The sequence below is a fragment of the Papaver somniferum genome, chromosome 9 (assembly GCF_003573695.1).
Source record: "Papaver somniferum cultivar HN1 chromosome 9, ASM357369v1, whole genome shotgun sequence".
Lineage (NCBI taxonomy): Eukaryota > Viridiplantae > Streptophyta > Magnoliopsida > Ranunculales > Papaveraceae > Papaver > Papaver somniferum.
In genome coordinates, this window is record NC_039366.1 from 32,144,668 (window position 1) to 32,166,228 (window position 21,561).

Sequence of the window (21,561 nt, forward strand, 5' to 3'; positions counted from 1 at the left end):
GCCAAAAATGATGGTATTTTCCCTGTTTATTTATCTATAATTGGTATACGTGTTACTAGATAAAAACCGATTGTTCATTTTCTCCAGCATTACAATTTCAGAATCGGTCTATATTATTTGCAACAAAGACCGATTATGAGAATTTCATTCTCTTGTTTTTCTAGGGTTCAGAATCGGTATATATAGATATAGTTACAGACCGATTCTGAAACGAAAAAAATTCAGAATTTTGACCACCTAACAGAATTGGTCTATATGGTGAAACATGTACATAGTCCGATTTTTGTAAGAAAAAATTACACTTTTCATGTATGTTTTTTTTTTACAATAATCGGATTACATAAGATTCCTTATAACCGATTGTTGCGAGGAAGATTTTAGATGATTTTGCAAGAAACAAATATGTCTATGTGGACATAATTAACTGCCGGTTCTGTGGGTTGATTTCAAAAAACTAGCGTGTAGTGTTAATCTATATAAGGACACCCCTTTTTCCAAACACATTTTCCCCCAAACTTGTAACTTAGAGGTACTTCTACTTCACAGACTTCTCAAATAGAGGTTGGAAAATGGATTGGGATCCGGAATAAGATACGCAATGTTTCAGAAGAGAGTCAAAGAGTTCTATTATGAGCTATTATGAGCGCACCACGAATACAAAAAACAGTAGATGGAGAGACTCAGCGTTTCGATTCACATACATAAAAAATGCAATGCGAGAGTATCTTAGATTTATAAAAATGGTGTACAACCATCATCCACATGATCCTCTTAGTGAAAATGTGAGTAATCCCATATTTTTATACGTATCTCGCCGTTTAATGTTCACATAATAACATGTAATAGTTCATTTAATTACAGTTGAAACAATTCAATGGCCTACGACGCATTCGTAATGGGAAAAAGAAGTTCATTCACCACAAGGAATATGCAGTGTTGTACTGTCGTGCACGGTGGTTCATTCACGATGTATGGATGGGCAAGATTCAAAAATTCGAATACTAAATCGTCATATGTAATGCGCTAATTTTCTGAACTATGTAATGTGCCTATGGGTAAATATTTTGTTTATCAAAGTATCACATAATCAGTCTATGTTTACATTTATAACCTCCGATTCCAATAATCGGTTTATGTGGTTAGTAATAAGAACCGATTCTAGGTGTTAATCTTCAAATACAAACATCAACCCAGAATCGACCTGTGACTGCATGAACATCTACCAATTCTGGATTGATTTTTGTCAAAAGAAATCAAAAAAAATTTCATATTTCAATGATGAATTATCGTTAGTTGATTTATAGATTAAATTGATTAAACATCTACAAATCACCAGAATTGACACTAATTAATCAGGAATAAATTTACCAATAATAAAAAAAAAATAGTTGGGTAAGAGATTTTCCCTTTTTCTTTTAAATGTCTTATTTTGTCACGTAGTGATAGGTCTCAAACTGGGCAGGTTATTTTTTTTTTTGATACGCGAAAGCCAGACTCAACTCCTACCTGAACCCAGCTAGTTGGACTGGTCCCACTGTCAGACCCAACACAACTAAACCCACTATACAACTAATCTATTACAAACCTTTATGACGGCGGGATCAAACCACTGACTTCCTCCTTACTGGAGTTGATGGGATACCACTGAGCTATGTTATTGGACCCTAGCCGGGTTAATTAGTCCACTGCCCTCCCACTGCTCCCTAATAAATCTTGAAATTGAAAAAAAAATAGAACAAAAAACAGTGAGGATGAAGGAGCAAAAGCATGCTTAATTCCCCATTTCCCAATAGGTGGCATAGGAAGAAGGAACATAAAAAAAAAAAATATGAATAAAATACAAATACAATGACAGGGATAGCAGAACCAGAAAATCAAAGAACATCAACCAGTCCATTAATGAAGTCAAATGTTTAGTCCTTCTGCACTGCAGCAGATATTTCCTTCCAAAAGTAGTAGTAATATTTTCCCCAAAAAGCAAAACAAAATAGGGAGAAAATCCAAAGCCCTTCCACATTTTCTCTTTATAAAATCCCCTCGCCACCACCACCACCACCGCCATGACTGCGCAACTCCCATGCGACGGAGATGGAATTTGTATGTTCTGCAAATCAACACCACCAGAAGTAGAAACCCTAGAATGTAAAACTTGTATTACTCCATGGCATGTCAATTGTCTATCAAAACCACCAGAATCATTATCATCAACTCTTCAATGGGATTGCCCTGACTGTTCCAATGTACTCATTCATAATCCCAATTTCAGTGCTGGTGCATCATCATCATCAACCAATTCTTCTTTGAATCAACTTGTGAGTGTGATTTGTGCTATTGAGAGTGATACTACACTAACTGATCAGCAAAAAGCAAAGAAACGGCAGGAACTAATTAGTGGGATTAAAGTCTCGGATCCTTGTGAAAATGAAGATGAAAAAAACAAGAAGAAGATGAAGAAGAAGGAGAGTGATGTCAAGGATATTTTGCATGATAAGCTTATGTGTCTCATTTGCATGCAATTGCCTCATAAACCTGTTACTGTAAGTAAATGTTTATTACTTCATTTTCTTTGATAGTATATTGTTTGATTGATTTTCTAGGAATTTTCAAACCCTCATTTGATGAAAGAAGAAAGGATTTATGATGATGTAGGACTCAATTTGTGAGTTTGTTGTTAATTGATCGGTTGCAGACTCCTTGTGGTCACAATTTCTGTTTAAAATGTTTCGAGAAATGGGTAAACCAGCAACCACGAAAACAAAATTGCCCAGAGTGTCGCAGTAAGATTCCTGACAGTATGGTGAATCAACCAAGGATTAACGCAGCCCTTGTGACTGCAATTCGTATGGCAAAGGGAGGAGAGAATAGTGGTTCAGGTTCTCACCGCCACTTGGGACGAATACCTGTTGAAAAGGATCCTATGAATCAGGGTATTGTAATGGTAGGGGAGTATGGTGCAAAATCTGTGGCTCTATCAGGGGACTATGAAGACAATGACAACCATGGAGACTGGTTCCTTTACACCGGAAGGTTAATCTTTAAATCTCTTGTCCTGATATTGTACATACGTGCTTTATGTCTTAGTCTTGGTCAGTTGCACTCTCATGTTACCGTTGAATTGCCGAGATTCATTGCCTAATTTGATTTATTACTTTATCTTGTAAACAGTGGGGGAAGGGATCTCGATGGCAATAACCAGTCGTATGAGAAATCTAATGAAGCTCTGCGTGTCAGTTTCCTGAGAGGATACCCAGTCCGTGTGGTGCGGTATGTGATTGATTCTTTCTTATTCTTCCTTTTCATTTCTTGGCAAGTTGACTCATTCAGCATTAGCTGTTAAAAGTGAAGCAGTTATAATTGGTAATATCGTGCCTAGAAATTTACCAGTCAATTTACCAATGCTAGGACTCTGAGTGCCATTTTATGCTGATTCTACCCTTGTACTGCTTATGTTACATTAATAACTTTTCCACTAAGTCGTGCTAGCAGATTATATCAGACAGCCTACATGTGCATCCTTCTTAAATGGGCACTCAATATTTGCTTATTACGGCTTTTTATCGAGATGTCACTTCTTCTTCTTTTTTCCATAAAGATTATTTCTTGCTCTTTCTAACAAATGGGAATTAGACCAAATTAATACTGTGGCCAAGAGTTATCAAAAGATTTCGACAGGCATAAAGATGCTGAAACAAAAGTTGGCATGGAAATTGGTGATTATGTTTTGAATTTTTAGTTAGCCTGCCATGAAACATGGGTACTGCAACAATAGTTCATTTTAATCAATAATATTTATGTTTGAGATTACTGTGTGCTGTACATCCACTTAAATTCTCTTTTAATTGAACTTGTTTCTTGATTTATATATGTTAAGCTTTCACGATCACAAGTTTAAACTTTCAGGTCTCACAAGGAGAAGCGCTCGTCATATGCTCCACTAAATGGGCTGAGATGCGGAGTTTACAGAATAGAAAAATGTTGGCGAAAAATTGGGATTCAAGTTGTGGCAGTTTCTTTTTGTCTTCTAACCTTATTCCCTGAGCACATGTCTTTTTCTTTCTTGCCAATTTAGGTAGATCTAATGAAAAAGTGTCATTTTACAGGGCCATAAAGTCTGTAGGTATCTCTTTGTTCGGTGTGACAATGAACCTGCTCCTTGGTCAAGGTACTCCGTTTTTCTTCTCGTCATGTTTCATTTCCTTCTCTCTCCCTGATAAAAGCAATTTAGGGCTGTCAAGTAATATTTCTAACTTTATTACTGCAACATCAACTGTAGTGACGGACGTGGGGACCTTCCTAGACCTCTGCCTGTTATTAAGGAGCTTAAAAGAGCAACCAATATTACAGATAGAAAGGACAGTCCATCTTGGGATTATGATGTGAGTTACATTGTTGTTTATACAACTATTTCTCAACTGAGTATTCTCCTCATCTAGAATTGCTTTCCCTCTAGATATTGCTGTTTTAGTTTCAGATATACAATCATTTTAGCATATAAACATTATCTTGTACTCTCAATTTCCTTAATTTTCAATCCTCTCTTAGATATTTTTACATTAGAATAGCTGTTATATTTGAGCACTTTTTTTTTTTTGGATAAGGCAAGATCTTAAAATTAGAAACGTCTCATAACATGCTGAAGAACAGGTAAACTCTGAGAACTCAACATCACCCCACAAAAACACCAAAAAAAGAACAAGAAACTCACTTAGCAATATAAAGTAGACTGTCTCCAACAGTTCCATTCAACTTACATAGAAGTTACAGTTAAAGAGTCCCAATGGTTATGAGAAACAGTACTCAAAACACATTTCCTTTTGAAGCCCAATAGAACAAAATAGATTTGACTTTTCTCACAATTTCTTGGAACGAATTACTCTTGTATTTGAATATAATGTTATTGTCTTCTTGTCACATTTTCACATAATGGCAAATGGAAAATAGCTTTATATCCTCTTATGCTATTCCACTGGCAAAAACAAATGATTTACAGACTAGCAAAAATAACAATTAGTGACACAGCTTGTCCTCTTTTCCCTAAGTTACTAATTGCAGCTATACCTCACTTGCCAAACTAAGAAACAAACCTTCAATGGAATAACATGTTTCGAGAAGATGAGAATAACATGATGCTACGGAGAAACTTATTGTACCTGGATCCAAGCTCCTATGGTGGAAGTATTTTGAATCCGTTCAAGTGGGTCTCTCCATTCTATTTTGAAGTATTCTATGAATGTTAAAATAGAAGAGAAACTGAGAATTTCAATGACTTTTAGGAGGAAGATTGCTGTTGGAAATGGAAAAAACCTCCACCTAATACTGCTGCTGCTGCATCATGTACAACTATAACAGAAAGTGAGCGTGGGAATAATTTACAGACAACAGTGGAAATTGCTGTTTGTAAGGTAAATATGTCATCATGGGATGTCATTTCAATTGAAGATTACAACCCAGATAAAGATTTTATGGTTAGTTAATCCTTTTCATTTCTACAGATCTTATTTGTTTTGGTTTTTCATTTATGGGGGTTTTTAGAGTTAGTAATAAAGAGTGAAATTCTTGGGTTCATGATAATTTAGTAAAATAAGTTATGGGTTCTATTTTGTTTCTTCCAGTTCTTGATTATCTGGTTATCACGATCGAGCTCCTGCATAGGGAATAATGATAACAATGATAATGACGCAGGTTTTAGAGAATCAAGATGATGATAATAGTAACAAACCTGTGCAGACAGAAACTTTTGAAGATTTAGAGAGAGCACAAAAAAAGGCGCAGAATAAGTCCGACAGGAATCAGCTTCTGAACGGTTTGATCTCTCTTTTTCTCTTTCTCTATTGTGAACAAAATGCCGGATCCAAGGTGACTGGTCTTCATAAGGTTTTTGTTCTTATCATACCTTCTTTCTAAGGTCTTTCCTGTTTCTCAATCATGCAGCATTGAAATGTCAACTTTGTCGGGAAGTGATGAATAGTCCTCTGACAACTCCATGTGCTCACAACTTTTGCAAGCCTTGTTTAGAGAGTGTTTTTGCTGGTAAAAGTTCTGTCAGAAAGAGGTACTTTTGTCAGGGAAGATCACTTCGAGCACAAAAGTCAATAATGAAGTGCCCATCTTGCCCAATGGACCTATCTGAGTTCCTTCAAAACCCTCAGGTATGAAAATATTAATTTGTAACATGATCTCCATTGGTGATCATAGAGTAGCTAAGTTCGGGATTACTCTTTTTGTTCCTCAAAGATGCTATTTTGATTGAAGGTAGAAATCAGCTTAACTAGTCTTCTTCCGAACCGCTATAAATTGTTAGTTCTACTTGTTCTCCTTTTTAGAGATATCGATATGTTTCATAATCCTATTAATTACTGATTAATTTTCTGCTTTCTTATGATGAACATTTTAAAACTGTTAAGAACTATCATGCTGCTCCATCACTGGCCTTGATGGCTTCCAGGCTGTTATTAAGAATCTTAGTATTAGATAGACCCCGCTCTTCGAATTTGTCTTTTCTCTCTAGTAGCTTGGAAATTTCGAAATCCTTTTAATCAGATGTAGACCGATTTGCGGAAACAGGTGTGGGACCTGAAAGTTCTGACTAGAGTAAAAAATTATGTATGTGGTTGGACTTCTGCTTTGTTAAGAAATTAAAGCCTTGATATGCTGGAATTTGCTTTGGTGAGCTTGGGGTTTAACCATGAGTTTGTGACAGGTTAACAGAGAGCTGATGGCTGTCATAGAAGATCTCCAACGCCAGGCTGAGGAGGAGAATGATGAGGACGCAAGTGAAGAGACCGGGGTTTTTAATAAGCCCGTAAACATGATTGGAGTCGCTAAAGATGGGAGTGACAATTCTGACATGTTGGATGACATTTTAGAAATCGAGGGGGAGCCTAAGCAGATGAACAAACGCTTGAAGACGAAAGGTTCAGTCTTATCAGCAAATGCAGAAAAATCTGAGTTTAAGAGTAATGAATCTTTGGAGGAGATGAAACTTGATGTTGCAGAAGATCTCCAATTCCAGGCTGGGAAGGAGAATGATGAGGACCCAAGTGAAGAGATTGAGGGTTTTGATAAGCCCGAAAACATGATTGGAGTCGCTAAAGATGGGAGTGACAATTCTGACATGTTGGATGACGTTTTAAAAATTGAGGGGGAGTTTAAGCAGATGAACAAACACATGAAGACGAAAGGTTCAGACTTTTCAGGAAATGCAGAAAAATCTGAGTGTAAGAGTATTGAATCTGTGGATAAAATGAAACTTGATGTTGAAGAAGATATCCAATTCCAGGCTGGGAAGGAGAATGATGAGGACCCAAGTGAAGAGATTGAGGGTTTTGATATGCCCAAAAACATGATTGAAGTCGCTAAAGATGGGACTGACAATTCTGACATGTTGGATGACGTTTTAGAAATTGAGGGGGAGTTTAAGCAGATGAACAAACGCTTGAAGACGAAAGGTTCAGACTTTTCAGGAAATGCAGAAAAATCTGAGTGTAAGAAGATTGAATCTGTGGATAAAATGAAACTTGATGTTGCAGATGAAGGCAATGTTGTGACAAAAGACGCAGTAAAGGAAGTGGTTAAAACTTCAAGAACTTTTACCGCTAAGCCCAAACCTAAACGTGGTAGTGGAGGTGATTGCTTGCCAAAGCCTGAACCAAGCAAAAGAGGTCGGCAGAAGAAAACCAAGGAGACAGCAGTGGCTGTTGTTGCAGATGAAGGTAATGATTCACCATCTAGCCCTCTTCAAATCGGTTAAGATGACAACAGGGATTCTGTATTGTTTACGAGGGACTAGAGTCATATTGCAGATTGCAGAAAGGTTCATACGTACATAGTGATGCGTGGTGTTCTATTTCGGTCTCAGCAATGGGTCTCTAGAAACCTCGGTTAGGACTTGGGGTCTGGCTAACTTCTAACTCAAACCAACCTCCGACAAGTTCCAACCCTGTGTGTGTGACCTATGATTTTCTACTTGTACTGAGCCTCCTTGTACTCCTGTGGTGTTCAATGGCAGAGTGACGTCTACTTGGTCGACCTACGTACATAGTAATACGTGGTGTTCAATTTTGGTCTCATCAATGGGTCTCTAGAAACCTCGGCGGGAGTTGGGGTCTGGTTAACTTCTAACTCAAACAAACCTCGACAAGTTCCAACCCTGTGTGACCTATGATTTTCTACTTGTACTGAACCTCCTTGTACTCCTGTGGTGTTCAATGGCAGAGTGACGTCTACTTGACCGACTTATGTTATTGCTCAGTCTGCTTTCGTTTTTCTTCTTCTATTTTTATGGCAAACCCAAGCAGGGAATTTATTAATCAAAGAAGAGAGGAAACGAAAAGAAGGGACGCATTCGACCAAACCTCAAAAAAACAAAAAAAGAGTAAAAACAAATAAAAATTCTTGTTGTTGCTCAATCACTCTCGCTCCTTGTTTTGGCCATGGTCACTCATTTTAGACTAGCACTTGCCTTATTTCAGCACTCCCTGTCATTGACTGTAGTTGCATTTGGTAGTGCTATTCATCTCCTGCCAAAATAGCTTTCTCTGCCATTTTCTACTCTGCATGTTTGCAATATCCTGTTTTTCTTTATGGTGGGGGATTTCTTTGTAAGTTCCCTTTGTTTCTTCAAGTTTCACTCTGTAAATAATTCTCCATTTTTCTTTTGATAGTTCTGAAGATGGTCCGGAGAAAAGAGATGACTGGTGGGGGTGATAATTCTACAACTACTGGCACATCTAGCAACCACCTGGCTGTGAGCAGAAGTTTAGTAAAAAGATCTACAGATGTGAACAAGATGAAGACTCTTCATGCTACTCCTGCTCTTATTGTTCCAGACTCGTTTTCTACTTCTACCACCAGTGTCACTGCTGCTGCAGAAGGTGTAGCAATTGAAAAGAAGAGTGAAAATAAATGCCATGGAGTAGGAAAAGAACAAGAAGCAACAGACCAGCACATAGAAGAGAGAGATCATTATAATGATGAGCATGAACCGGGTTTCATATTTTTATGCAATGCCAAGACAAAACCGGAAATCTTTAAGTACAGTGTTTTTGGACTCCCTCTTGGGAAAATTTATGTCGTAGAGAACATAAATCCGGGTGCAATGCTTTTCCTCTTTGATGTTAACCTAAAGCTTCTTTATGGTGTATATAAAGCTACATCTAGAGGAGAGCGTGACTTGGAGCCAGCTGCTTTTGGAGGAAGATTTCCGGCACAGGTAACTATCTGACTCATGGGTTCCCTGGATTTTTATAATTTCCAACTGAATCATAAATGATAGAATAAATGTAGATATAGTAGCTACTTTATAGATGTGAGATATGGAAAATCGGTGCATTTCCAATTTCCATACTTTAAACTGTAAATCTTAGGATTGCTTTATTTTTGTAGGTGAGATTCAACATTTTCAGGGAATGCTTACCTTTGCCTGAGAGTGTTTTCAAACACGCTATCAAAGAAAACTACCATGGTGGTACAAAGTTCCAACAAAAGCTCAGTAACTGTCAGGTATGGTGCTGTCACTTAATTGGTTGTTCGTCATTCATTGGATTTGGTTGGTTATATTGAAACTTTGGGTTTCTTTTTTGACGGATTCTGCTATTTAAATGCAGGCAAAGAAACTTTTTGCTCTATTTCATCCCATTGGTTGTCCAACAGTGTCTGTGCTTGGGGCTCCACCTCGACAATCACCGCCAATTGAAGTCTATCAGAATCGACAACCATCAAGGTTGCCACCACCAAATGATCCATATGCTTCACCAGCATTTCACCGAGGTCATGGTACTCCACCACCTCCCATGTCTGGATATATTCATTCAGCTGCTCAAAAACATTGGACTAACCCATATTTTGGCATGGAAGGGCGCCGCACATACTCGCGTGAAAATGCATTGATACCTGCTCATAATCCTTACACCAGGTATCCTGCATATGATACACAACACGTGTTAATCTGAGTTTCTGCTTTATTTTCAGCTCTTTTGCCAATTGGAACCTTAATATCTGACGCTCCTTTCACCATTCTATGATAGGCACAGAGCTGCACCAGATGTGGAAAGTCAGGGAGCAAAAGTTGGCGAAAATGAGTACAATCCTCAATTACTACCAGTGGAGAGGAAAAGAGAGCAGGAAAAACAACTCACTCAACAATTTGGTGGTGCAAGTTATTACTCTACGCATCCATCACATGCAGCAGCAACAACATATGCCATTGAGCCATCTCATGGTCTTCCTGAAACACAAAACTCTGGGTCATCATACATACCACTACAATATCCTCCAAGATTAGTCAATGATGCATCATTTCGTGCTCTTCCTCCGCCGCATCATACTCCACACAGTTCACTGTATGATGCATCAGTTCATGCTCTTCCTCCATTACATCGCACTCCTCCCCCATTATCATATGATCCTTTATGTCAAGCTTATGTTCCTGCAACATCGCATAGTTCTGCTTATTGGGCAGCAGTAGCTCGTGAGGACCCAAACCGGGTTTATATATGATCCTCACCAGAATCCTGAACCTGGGATGTGACCGGTATGGAAGGGTCTTCTAATGATTCACACCCAAGTGCTGTTCCAGCATGCAGTTAACTGGCATCGAGATATCACAAGGTGACAGATGTTGCTGGCATAGTATGCTCCCGTAGCTAACTTAACTTACTTGAACTGTATATAGTTGAGGGCTGCTCCAGTAACTTGAGACTAGAATTTAGGGAATGTATACTGGATGTAGTCAATTTTGATCGGGGAAGTATGACAGAATACCAAAACAGCAGTGTAATACTCCAATGGAATTAGGATTTTATTTATTTCTGATCGGATTCTTGAAAACTCAGTTATATGATGGGGATGAATCAACTCGGTGTGTAAATTACTAAACTCAAAAGAAACTTGTCTCGTAACTGGGAATGGTCCAGTGCACAAAAATAAAATTCATTGAACGCTTCAAAAAAAAAGAAATCATCGCCGACTAAGGGGATCGAACCCTTGACCACGGGATTAAAAGTCACGCGCTCTACCACTGAGCTAAGTCGGCTGCTGTGACAGCTTGTTGGCGTGGAAAAGACATATATTGCGTTTTTTTCTCTTGAGATATCACAAAAGCAATGGATTCTGCCTGGCATAGTATGAGTCTCCTTATTGCCAGCGTTTATCTTTTGGAGAGAGAACCCTGAGAAAACTAACGAAACCAACCAACGATGAGTGCCAACCAGAAAGCTAACAAGAGTTCTACGGAAAAGTTTCACCAGAAAGCTAATAGGTATGAATCTTGATCGATTTATGTTCAAGATATCTCGTTATAGATTAATTGATTCTTTCTTCTAACATATTACTCCGTATTTTAGGATGTCTTTCGATTAATTGTTCAAGAACGGTCGCCGTGAAGACTATAAATATTCTGAAGCTCACAGGTATATCTTGAATCTTGCTAGGGTTAATTTTAATACCTTTTGATTAATTAGTGTTTTTCAATTTGATTTTCCGTACCCTAATTTGATTCAATTGTTTTCCAGGGATCGTATGAGAGATATTTTGAAGAATCCGACAATTTTTTCCCAGGATGATAAGATAAACACGCTATTCATAAAGAACTCGTGATATAGATTTTTAGATAAATATTATAATTTTTGAGATATCTCAATTTGAAGTTTTAGAATTTGGTAGTGCTTTGATGATATCTTGTCTTTCTTTTTTCCAGGAATTTGAGACGACTGGTTGGTCTCGATAATGAGACTCGACGAATTTATCTGAATGCCTCTTACAAGAAATTGAGAGCAAAAATACCACTACTGCAGGTTAGAAATACTTCCTATTGTTTCTTTTAAACTATTTTTGGTGCCTTGTGATCATCATATATAACATATTAGGTTGTTTCAGCTGAAAAGCCGCTTGTAATTCTTATAGCTGATCATATGTTATCAATGCCGTTGAAAAGCATAAACCATTTTTCTATTGACATTTGTTTGTTCGTTGCTTGAAACAGATGAAAACCGAAATGTCAGATTTTTTAATAAAATCTCCTGACGCCCTCCCAGAGGATATTAAGAACCGGATGCTGCAAAAATTACTAAGTGATGATGATGACGACAAACGCCTACAAGGTGTCAAAAGAGAAAAACGTAGCGCACTTGCTAAACTCCAAAGGCTAAGAGTTGATATTTCCCAGTACCACGATAGTTATCAATACTCCAAATTCGTCAATCATCTGCCAACTCAAGCCACAATGGACCAGTACATGATGTTGGAGAAGGAAGTAACTAGGACGTCCGACAAAATGGTTCAGCTGTTGGAAGATGTGCATCCATACTTGTGTATCTAGAAGATGTAAAACGTCACACTGAAATTATGATTTATGAAAAAGGGATTTAACTACCGGTGCATTATTCGGACAACAATATGTTTATTTTATGTTTCATACAATATAATATAAGTTTGTTTCGTGAACTTCACAACTTTACTTCACAACTTGCCGTCAGTCCTTACTAATTGAGTAGATGTGTACATCCTGCAGTGCTGATGGAGGATTTATGGAGATGAAATAGAAATGCTCTTACGGTAGAGCTTGGCATATTAGAGGACTCATCTGACAAAGAAGGAACGTTCCCAATTATGATATTTGCAGTGTACGCTTAGGTTTTGCTCATTCGTCTGTTCAGCATCTTCAACCATACAAAACTATTTAAAAAAAAAAATCACTCCAATTTCTTATAATTTTTATTACTCGTCTTATTATGGCTTACTGTTTTATTCTTAAGGCACTTTTTTGTTTTGTTTTGTTTTTCAACAGCAAGGGTAACAGCACTATGCACAACAGTAGTTTACTCCAACATCCTATTAGTATTATAACTTTCTTCTTAGAAATACAAACTCTCATCAATATCTTTCAAGAAAAAGAACTTGAAAAAAGAAAATATTATTGGGCCATTTATATGCATATAAAAGACGCAAGTCTGTTAGTTGTTTTCCAACTCATAGTTAAAACATTCATGAAGCGTGTTCTGAGACAATCAAAATAGACATGAAGTAACATACTTTTGGGTCTAAGACGTTGACTTTTGGTGAAAACGGGTGGTTGTTCATGATCGGTTTTGGTTCGGTTTTTAGCCAAACCAAAACCGAAATCAATATTATCGATTTCTAAAAATCTAAACCAAACCAATCCAATAACAATTGGTTCGGTTTCCAAATGGTTCCAGCCGATTTCGGTTTGTCCCCGTGATTTTTGGTTAACCAATAATCATGTCAAACAAAAAAAAAATTACACAAATTTACAGAAAAAAAAAAAATCATAGCTGCTGCAGAGAGTATTGGTTTACAAAAATTTACAGACAAAAAATAAATAAAAATAATATCAAGAATAGTTAAAGCTTACTCTAAATCCAGAGATCAAAAGAAGATACATAATATATCTTAATTTAGTTAATGACAAACAAAAAAGAAGGAAGACGGGAAGAAGAAAGTCGAATAGCAGCAGTGGCCGCTGTAGTTGTGGGTGGAGAAGGGAGACGACTGAGAGAATGAGAAAGAGAAAGAGGGAGAGTATCATAATGAAATATTAGATTTAGGATTTCTATTTATCCTCTAAATCAGTGGGTAGAATCTAATACTAAATCAACTGTAGAAACTAGGTTTAAAAATTAATCGGTTTCCAATGGTTTTTGGTTTGGTTTTAGAGGTCAAACCAAACCAAACCAAAACCAACACTATCGGTTTTCCACTTTCTACACCATAACCAATTCCATTAGTAAATGATTCGGTTTGGTTTCTTCCTAATTGGTCTGGTTCGGTCCTATTCCAGTGAAAAATCGAAACCATGTTCCGCCCTAGGTGGAAGCATCAAAACTGAGGACCCCATTTTACCGTCGAATAACCGTCTTCCACTTTATTTTATTCTTGTTTCCCCTGCACATTCCATCAAAACTAGATAGTAACCCTTGCTACGCATCAGGTTGGGCTTCTAGTCCTATCAGAAAGATAATGTACATATATGCCATGTTCAGACTAAAATAGCAAAAAAGAAAAAAGAAGGAAAAAAAGAACAGTTTGTAGGAATGGGGGCAGGGAAGGCAACATGTTTCTGAATCTATACTATAAGATGGCCGATCATGATATAAAATAAGGCAGCAGATAGCAACTGATTTTAGTGTGGCTATGATTAGTGAGAAATCATGCATCTATTTCGACTGATATTCTTTCTAATTGCTTTAGTACTAGAATAGGAAAGACAATTTTGTTCCAATATTCTGTTGGGTGCAATAATCAAAAACAAGGAAAAATCAAATAAGTAAAAGTTATTGATATTTAGCTCTTTTATAATGAAAGTGATCGATTTGATGAAACGGACGAGCTCCCCATATCTCCGTAACAGCAACAAGGAAAAATTTTGGAAAAACAGAGTGAGTCACGTGTTCAACACGTTGCCCTTAAGACATTAGCGCCCGGCTACACTCAAGAGTGATGCTATAGCCCTCACAAGACGGATATCTCCAGGATAAAACACCCTACTACAACTACACCTACTACTAGCATATGTAGTAGATGCTCAATTTGAGCTTGACAATATAAAATGTTTTTTCCCTTAGGGGTCCCTCCAAATATAGAACAACCCATTTCCCATAGATTTTACAAAAATAGTGAATTTGTTTATATAATTGACAAATACAACTTAAGAAGAAAAACTCCCCGATGTGGGACTAAAAAGTTTATATAGTTTCTTAAAACTATTAAAAATTGAAAACTCCACAATGTGGGACTAAAAAGTTTCATTCACAGAATAAAACAATAAATTATAAGTTTTTATTAAAATTTAAAAAAATTATTTTTTTATTAATCGTTTTCCAACATATTCAACTGCAATTAGATGCAGTAAACTGTCTCACTAATACGGAAACCATCCTACATAAAACATGAAGACATGCAGGTACGGTGTTCATATCCATTGCTATGACTTGCATACCAGTAGTTCAATAGATATATTTGACCATTTGCACAGGAAAACGGGTTGTGGTTGAAGAATTATCCAGGATTAGAGACTAAACACTGGTCTGATAGGTTAATGCAATATCTCAATTGGCTCTCTGAATAAGTTAACAGTCTCTTCTTCTTCATACTTACGTATTTTTAATACCAATACCTTAAGTATATGTGGTGTTTTATTTTCAATGTAGGCAGCAAAATGAGGGGAGGAGGGCAATGTAACCGATTCCTCCTCAAAACAGCTGGTAGTTTTTGAAACAGAAATTCTAATTCAAACAAAATATTTGAATCATAATTACTTCAAACTGATAAGAAAATGTAAAATTCTAATGCCAATATGAAGGGTAGGGTGGCCGTTACCAATTAGATGATGCTAATGCAGAGATGGGGTCGCATCAGGGAGGTGAATCCAGCATATAAACTTCCACTTGCACCGTTATGTTTAGACGGTCATCTATAGGGCGTCAACAAATTTTTAATCATATTATATATACTCGTATATATAGGCGATCAACTATGCAGCACGACCTTCGTTGGGGTGTTTGATTTTACTTAAATTTTTTTTGAAGCAGGGATGTTTGATTCAGCAATCCTCATGGAAATCCAAAGTATTGGGTCAAGGGTCATGGAAAGACAACGTTTGAATCAACCAAAGTTGTTATTTCTTAAGTTTCATTTTTTCCTTCCAATATTACCCCTGGACTATAGGTGATAACTCAACCATAGTTACTCCTTAATCTTCTGTTGCGGTAGTATAATTTTGATCATGATTATTAATGTATTAAGACCTAGTAGTAGAAACCCATCATCATTCAAACATTCACAAAATCATTCCATCCATCCAATTCAATCATCCTCGATTCTCATAGAAAAACAAAACCCAAACCTTTCATCATCTTCGATTCAGATTCCAACTACAAATAAACCATTACCTGACTCTTCAAACCCATCATTTTGACTCCTAAACTCATGACAGTAACATCATGTGGATAATGCAAGTATATGGGAGGCTTGTGTGCCATTGAAGAGGGCCTGGTTAGCATAGAAACTACTCCATGACAGAGTCTATCGATGATTCTGGTATTCTAGTGATTCCAAGTTGTTTCGTATATTGTGTCCCTCCCATTTCAAAACCAGTTCTCTTTTGTTCTTTAACTGCAGCTTGCCACTGCTTTATGGACATGTCTTAGTGAGTTAAATTTATAGTAAATAGATGAGCATGAATTCGTACACCCCGATTGTGATGACCAAATATTAGCTTTATAGTAAATGTTTGCTCGTAAGTTACTTGGACTTGGTATTTGAACATTTTAAAAGAGTTTATTCAAGCTGCAACTGTTAATACTATTAGATATGGACATGTTACGGTGAGGAATTAGTATTGAATTAATCATCTAGGTGTTAAACCAATTTTTGCTACCCACAAATTGAAATTTGAGATCGTTTCTTCTTTATCAAAGTTATTTTCTCTGTAAAAAAGTTTGGAGGAAATGGAAATGAAAGTTCAGAATAGAGTGTTGCAGTTGAGTGTTTCTCACCCTTTACTGACTTTGGCAGTTGTAAAATATAATGGGCTACTGACTTTGGCAGTTGTATAAATTAAAACAGGTACTTGCGGTAGGCAGTAAGGTTAAAAAAAAAGGGTAAACTATATACACCAACCAAAAAATACTGGCAACAAACCAAGAATTTTACAATAAGTCAAAAAATGAGATGAGTACTTACAAATATTGTATAACTTCATTCAAGATAAGTCTAGGTCCAGACAATTTGCATTTCGGTAAAAAACATAGAGAATATTAAATTGCCAAGAAATGAAAACTTGGTGAAACTTAAGATTTTCAAGTTTGGAATCTGTGACAAAGTTGAAGGTATCAATCCAATTAGGCAATTAGCTGATTGCTTTTCAACATGCGAAAGAATTTCACCGATAGATAAAATCACAGAAGAATAGACTACTAGATGACCGCTTGCACGGTGTGTGTGTTTGGCTTTTGTATGTAATGTCACTATCATGGTATAAAGCAGTAAAAGTCTGTAAGATACAACAGAAAACTACTTGTGACAGCTTGTATGCTAATAGCCAAACAAAAAGTCTTCATGTCGTCATGCCTGCTATATAAGCCATTAGGCCCCAAAAGTAAGCAAGAGACATCTAGATAACCTACATATCAAGAAGCAGTAATCCATCACTTTTGAAGTCTAGTAAAAAAGCGCATATGAAGCAAGTGTCTTAAAATGTTCGTCCAATGCTAAGAAATTCCGTCAAAGCTACAGGGCTAATTCTCACATCATTGAAAGTTATAGTACACGGACTGTGCAGTTAAAAACACAAGAACAACACGTCCATTACGGGACTAACGGAAACCAAAAGACATAACAGCAAAACTACTATCAAAATACATCGATTTGGCAACTCTTGAAATAGTCTTGTTAGGAAATAAACATAACCACAAAACAGTAAAACCCTGCCAACGCCACAGATCCTGCAACACTTCCCCAGTACTGCTGTAAGAGTAGTTTTCATTTGGTTGGATCCTACTTCAAGCTTTCAGCTACACCCCACTCTAACCTGAATTGATTACACAGCTTCTTTTACTTTTTCAAAATAAGAAATTGAGTTCACTAAAATTCTCCGCTGAAATAACTTTCTCATTCAATCAAATTGGTTGCATATTAATTCTATTGTTCTAAGTTCAAGGCAGCAACATAATAAGCCACCTGGATTAGAAGAAAACAAATAAGTTTTAAGGTTACAACTTACTTCTTAACGGACCTTTCAGACGACATGCACTAAGCAAAACTGCAAACGTGGTCCGATCCGGTGCTAATCATTATAAGTTTCTGCATTGCCTCGAAGAGCTTAATTGCAGCTTTCCCTCACATACGCATAGCTGGATAATACAATCCACAAGGTATGCACTTCAAATGATTTCTGTAAACAATCAGTTCCACTCTTCCTTGTACGTTCCCACTAAAATATTTGGACTAAAACACAAAGCATGGACAATACTACCTGTATCATGTGAATACAATTTCTTACCCTGCTATTTTTTAGCCAAACCCTACAACAAAGTAACACCATCTTTACCAACGACATGTATTAGTCTTTGCATCCTAAGAGACCGAATTCCGGCCTGGCATGTTATCAAAATCTTCAAGAGCAATCTCAACCTTTCCACACTTAGTACCCATCAATTAGAACAGTGCGAGATAAAAATCCTTCTCAGGCTTTTTATCAAACAACATCTGAGCAAGTTCAATTGCTCCCTACCTCACATACCCGCTTGTCAATTACTCCTCCATTCTATCAAAAACGTTTTCAAGCTAAATCAGTATTAATATGAAAACTTTTAAACTCACCGTATAGAAGGCCTCCTAAATCCGGCCGATAAATTTGAACCACCCAATGGAAATAGAAGCTTACAATGTCTCCAATTCTTTGATAGTGAAAATGGTATGGCCCCAGATGTCTCATTGAAAGACAAACCCTTGGCATGAAGAATTGACACCCAGATTAATATAACGAAGAAAATGCGAGATGATGCATTGATACATAACTTGTTATTCCTCTAGTTGTTATTTGACATCAAATAAAGAACCATATGCAACATGAACTTAATCCTACTTTAGAGATGATTACAGTATGAAAATTTCAATATAAACTAGAAAGAACTGTATTTGGATTTCTCACAACTTATGAAGAAAAATTCCGCAGTAACATAGAGTTGTATCGGAAGTTACCGTAGAGATCTGGTTAATAAAATAAGCCTGAAACTTTCTAATAGGTTTCATCCGACGAAGAAGAAGAAAAAAAAAATGAGGGGGAAAGAAGGAAAAAGAAAACAAAAAAAAAAAAATGTGCTAGGCAGTTAGTCATCGGGTTCTTATTAACCCACCCCATACATGGTTACGTTAAGTTAACATCTTAAGAGCATCCACACTGGGCGAGTATAACCAAAAATTTGGGATGAGATCGTAACACAGTGGGACGGAGTAAAGATCAAATCCCAACCAAAGATCAAATTCCAGACCAAATATGGTCGCGATCGAATCCCAAATTCTAATATAGTCGGGCGTAAATTTAAAGTACGCTTGTTGCTGGGCGTAAATTTAAAGTACGCTTGTTAACGGGCGGAGATTTAAATTACGCCCGATGAAATTTTAATTAAATAAATAAAAAAAAAGAATGAGGCGGACTTTTAAAGTCCGCCTGATGAAAGTTGCAAAGAATGGGGCGGACTTTTAAAGTCCGCCTGATGAAATTTTAATGGGGCGGACTTTTAAAGTCCGCCTGATGAAATTTACAAAAAATGGGGCGGACTTTTAAAGTCCGCCTGATGAAATTTTACAAAAAAAAAAATGGGGCGGACTTTTAAAGTCCGCCTGATGAAATTTTAATCATGTACCGTTGCGTCACAACACGGACTAAACCCAAATTTTGGTCTTTTTTTTTGATCTTTGATCTTTGGTTTTGATCGCACCACTGCAGTTGCTCTAAGGGACTAGAATGTTATTTCACACCGATTTCGTGCCAACCAAGAACACCCAGTTGACTCTGTCCGTCAATAATGGTTGACTCAAACCTTGGATTTCCATGACGATAGCTCTTGATTCATTGGGCTATTGAGATTATTTATCTTTTTATCGGTAGATTTGAGATTTCCTATTGGTTTACTTCATTATGAAGGGGAGGATGGCCGCACCAATTAGATGATGCTAGACACATCACGATATCGTTTGGTCCTTTTTTAGGTGGGCTCATGTTTATTTGGTCCTTCGGTCAAACGCCTTTACTGTTTGGTCCATAATTATTTAAAAATATTAAACTGACAAAAATATCCTTTCGTGTTAATTTTTATTTATTTTCTTGTAGTGGTTCATTCCAGAAATGAAGTCCATACAAAAACCTAAAAAAAAACAGACTTCATTCCAGAAATAAACTCCATACAAAAACCTAAAAAAGCAGAGTTCATTTCAGAAATGAAGTCCATATAAAAACCTAAGAAAACAGAGTTCATTCCAAAAATAAAGTCCATATAAAAACCTCAGAAAACAGAGTTCATTCCAGAAATGAAGTCCATATAACAACCTAAATAAACAGACTTCATTCCAGAAATGAACTCCATATAACAACCTAAATAAACAGACTTCATTCCAGAAATGAAGTCTATACAAAAACCTAAAAAAACAGACTTCATTCCAGAAATGAAGTCCATACAAAAACCTAAAAAACAGAGTTCGTCCCAGAAATGAAGTCCATATAACAACCTAAACAAAACCGACTTCATTCCAGAAATGAACTCCTTATAAAAACAGACTTCATTTCTGGAATGAACTCCATGTAAAAGCAGAGTTCATTTCTGGAATGAACTGCAGCATCAACATCTTCATCATCTTCGTCGTCTTCAACAACAACAGCAACATCTTCGTCTTCAAAAGCACCACCGTCTTCATCATCAACGGCAGTAGCAGATCTTCATCATCATCATCAAAATCAAGATTAACACCATCGTCTTCATCGTCGACAACAACAACAACAACAACAACAACAACAACATATCTTCATCACCTTCATCGTCAACAGCAGCAGAAAAAAGAAAAAAAAAATCCTAAAAAATCGTATTCAACAGTACCAACATCATCGTATTCATCGTCTACAACTACCGATCTAAATATATAAATCGATTTTCACCTTCATCACCATCGTTTACAGCAGCAGGAAGAAAAAGAGAAGAAAAAAAATGGAGACGCCATTAACAGGAGGAAAAAGAAGAAGAAAGAAAAAGAGAGAGATTAGATCTGGAAAGATGAGAGAGAAAGTAAATATGAGAATGATTTATTCTGTCTTACATTTTGACTATATATATGGTGTTTATCCAAAAGGGTGTTTGTGCCACTACAAGGTGACATTTACTTCATCCATGACATCAGCCCAGGACCAAGCAATAATTTTTAGGACCAAACTATAATTTATAGTACCAAATAGGACCAAACAGACATTTGACTGGATCAATTGGACTAGACTCTTTCTAATATATTATTCTTAGGACCTAATGGTATTTCCTACCCATAGTAATGCACAAATGGTGTCGCATCAGGGAGGTGAATCCAGCATATAAACTTCCACTTGCACCGTTATGTTTAGACGGTCATCTATAGGGCGTCAACAAATTTTTAATCATATATACTCGGCGGTCAACTATGCAGCACGACATTTGTTGGGGTGTTTGATTTTACTTTAATTTTTTTTTGAAGCAGGGATGTTTGATTCATTGGGCTATTGAGATTATTTATTTTTTTATCGGTAGATTTGAGATTTCCTATTGGTTTACTTCATTATGAATCAAGTAATTGATTTAGACAATTACAAACATAATACTCATCCATACTAAATAAAGAAGAGGGTGTAGCGTGACCAAGTAATTGATTTCAAAACCAAAATCATTTGTGGATAAATGATTTTAATGCATACAAATATTGATACTTCCATCTGAATCCAGCAACATACCAAACATTTAATATGTGTTTTTTAGTTTATTTATGTGCATGAAGTGGTTCGAGCCTTCGAGCAATGGCATGAGTTCC

At 36.7% G+C, this 21,561-nt stretch overlaps 1 protein-coding gene, 2 long non-coding RNA genes and 1 other non-coding gene across 4 annotated transcripts; 2 read left to right on the forward strand and 2 right to left on the reverse strand.

The window, feature by feature from the left end:
* Positions 1–1,900: 1,900 nt before the first annotated feature.
* On the forward strand, positions 1,901–10,766 carry LOC113308475. Its single transcript, XM_026556944.1, has 14 exons — positions 1,901–2,537; positions 2,690–3,027; positions 3,166–3,264; positions 3,901–3,997; positions 4,101–4,162; positions 4,274–4,376; positions 5,274–5,465; positions 5,683–5,803; positions 5,932–6,149; positions 6,701–7,712; positions 8,664–9,211; positions 9,385–9,501; positions 9,606–9,913; positions 10,026–10,766. The coding sequence occupies exons 1-14, from the start codon at positions 2,061–2,063 to the stop codon at positions 10,495–10,497; spliced, it is 4,164 nt and encodes a 1,387-aa protein (XP_026412729.1). The 5' UTR covers positions 1,901–2,060; the 3' UTR covers positions 10,498–10,766.
* A 194-nt stretch (positions 10,767–10,960) lies between these two features.
* On the reverse strand, positions 10,961–11,032 carry TRNAK-UUU. Its single transcript has one exon. It is a non-coding gene; the product is annotated as a tRNA-Lys (tRNA).
* Positions 11,033–11,112: 80 nt separating this feature from the next.
* On the forward strand, positions 11,113–12,446 carry LOC113313815. The gene is made up of 4 exons (XR_003342056.1): positions 11,113–11,257; positions 11,343–11,408; positions 11,511–11,792; positions 11,981–12,446. It is a non-coding gene; the product is annotated as an uncharacterized LOC113313815 (long non-coding RNA).
* Positions 12,447–17,239: 4,793 nt separating this feature from the next.
* On the reverse strand, positions 17,240–18,706 carry LOC113307874. Its single transcript, XR_003339361.1, has 3 exons — positions 18,401–18,706; positions 17,738–18,280; positions 17,240–17,545 (listed from the first exon to the last, which is right to left on the reverse strand). It is a non-coding gene; the product is annotated as an uncharacterized LOC113307874 (long non-coding RNA).
* Positions 18,707–21,561: the final 2,855 nt, after the last annotated feature.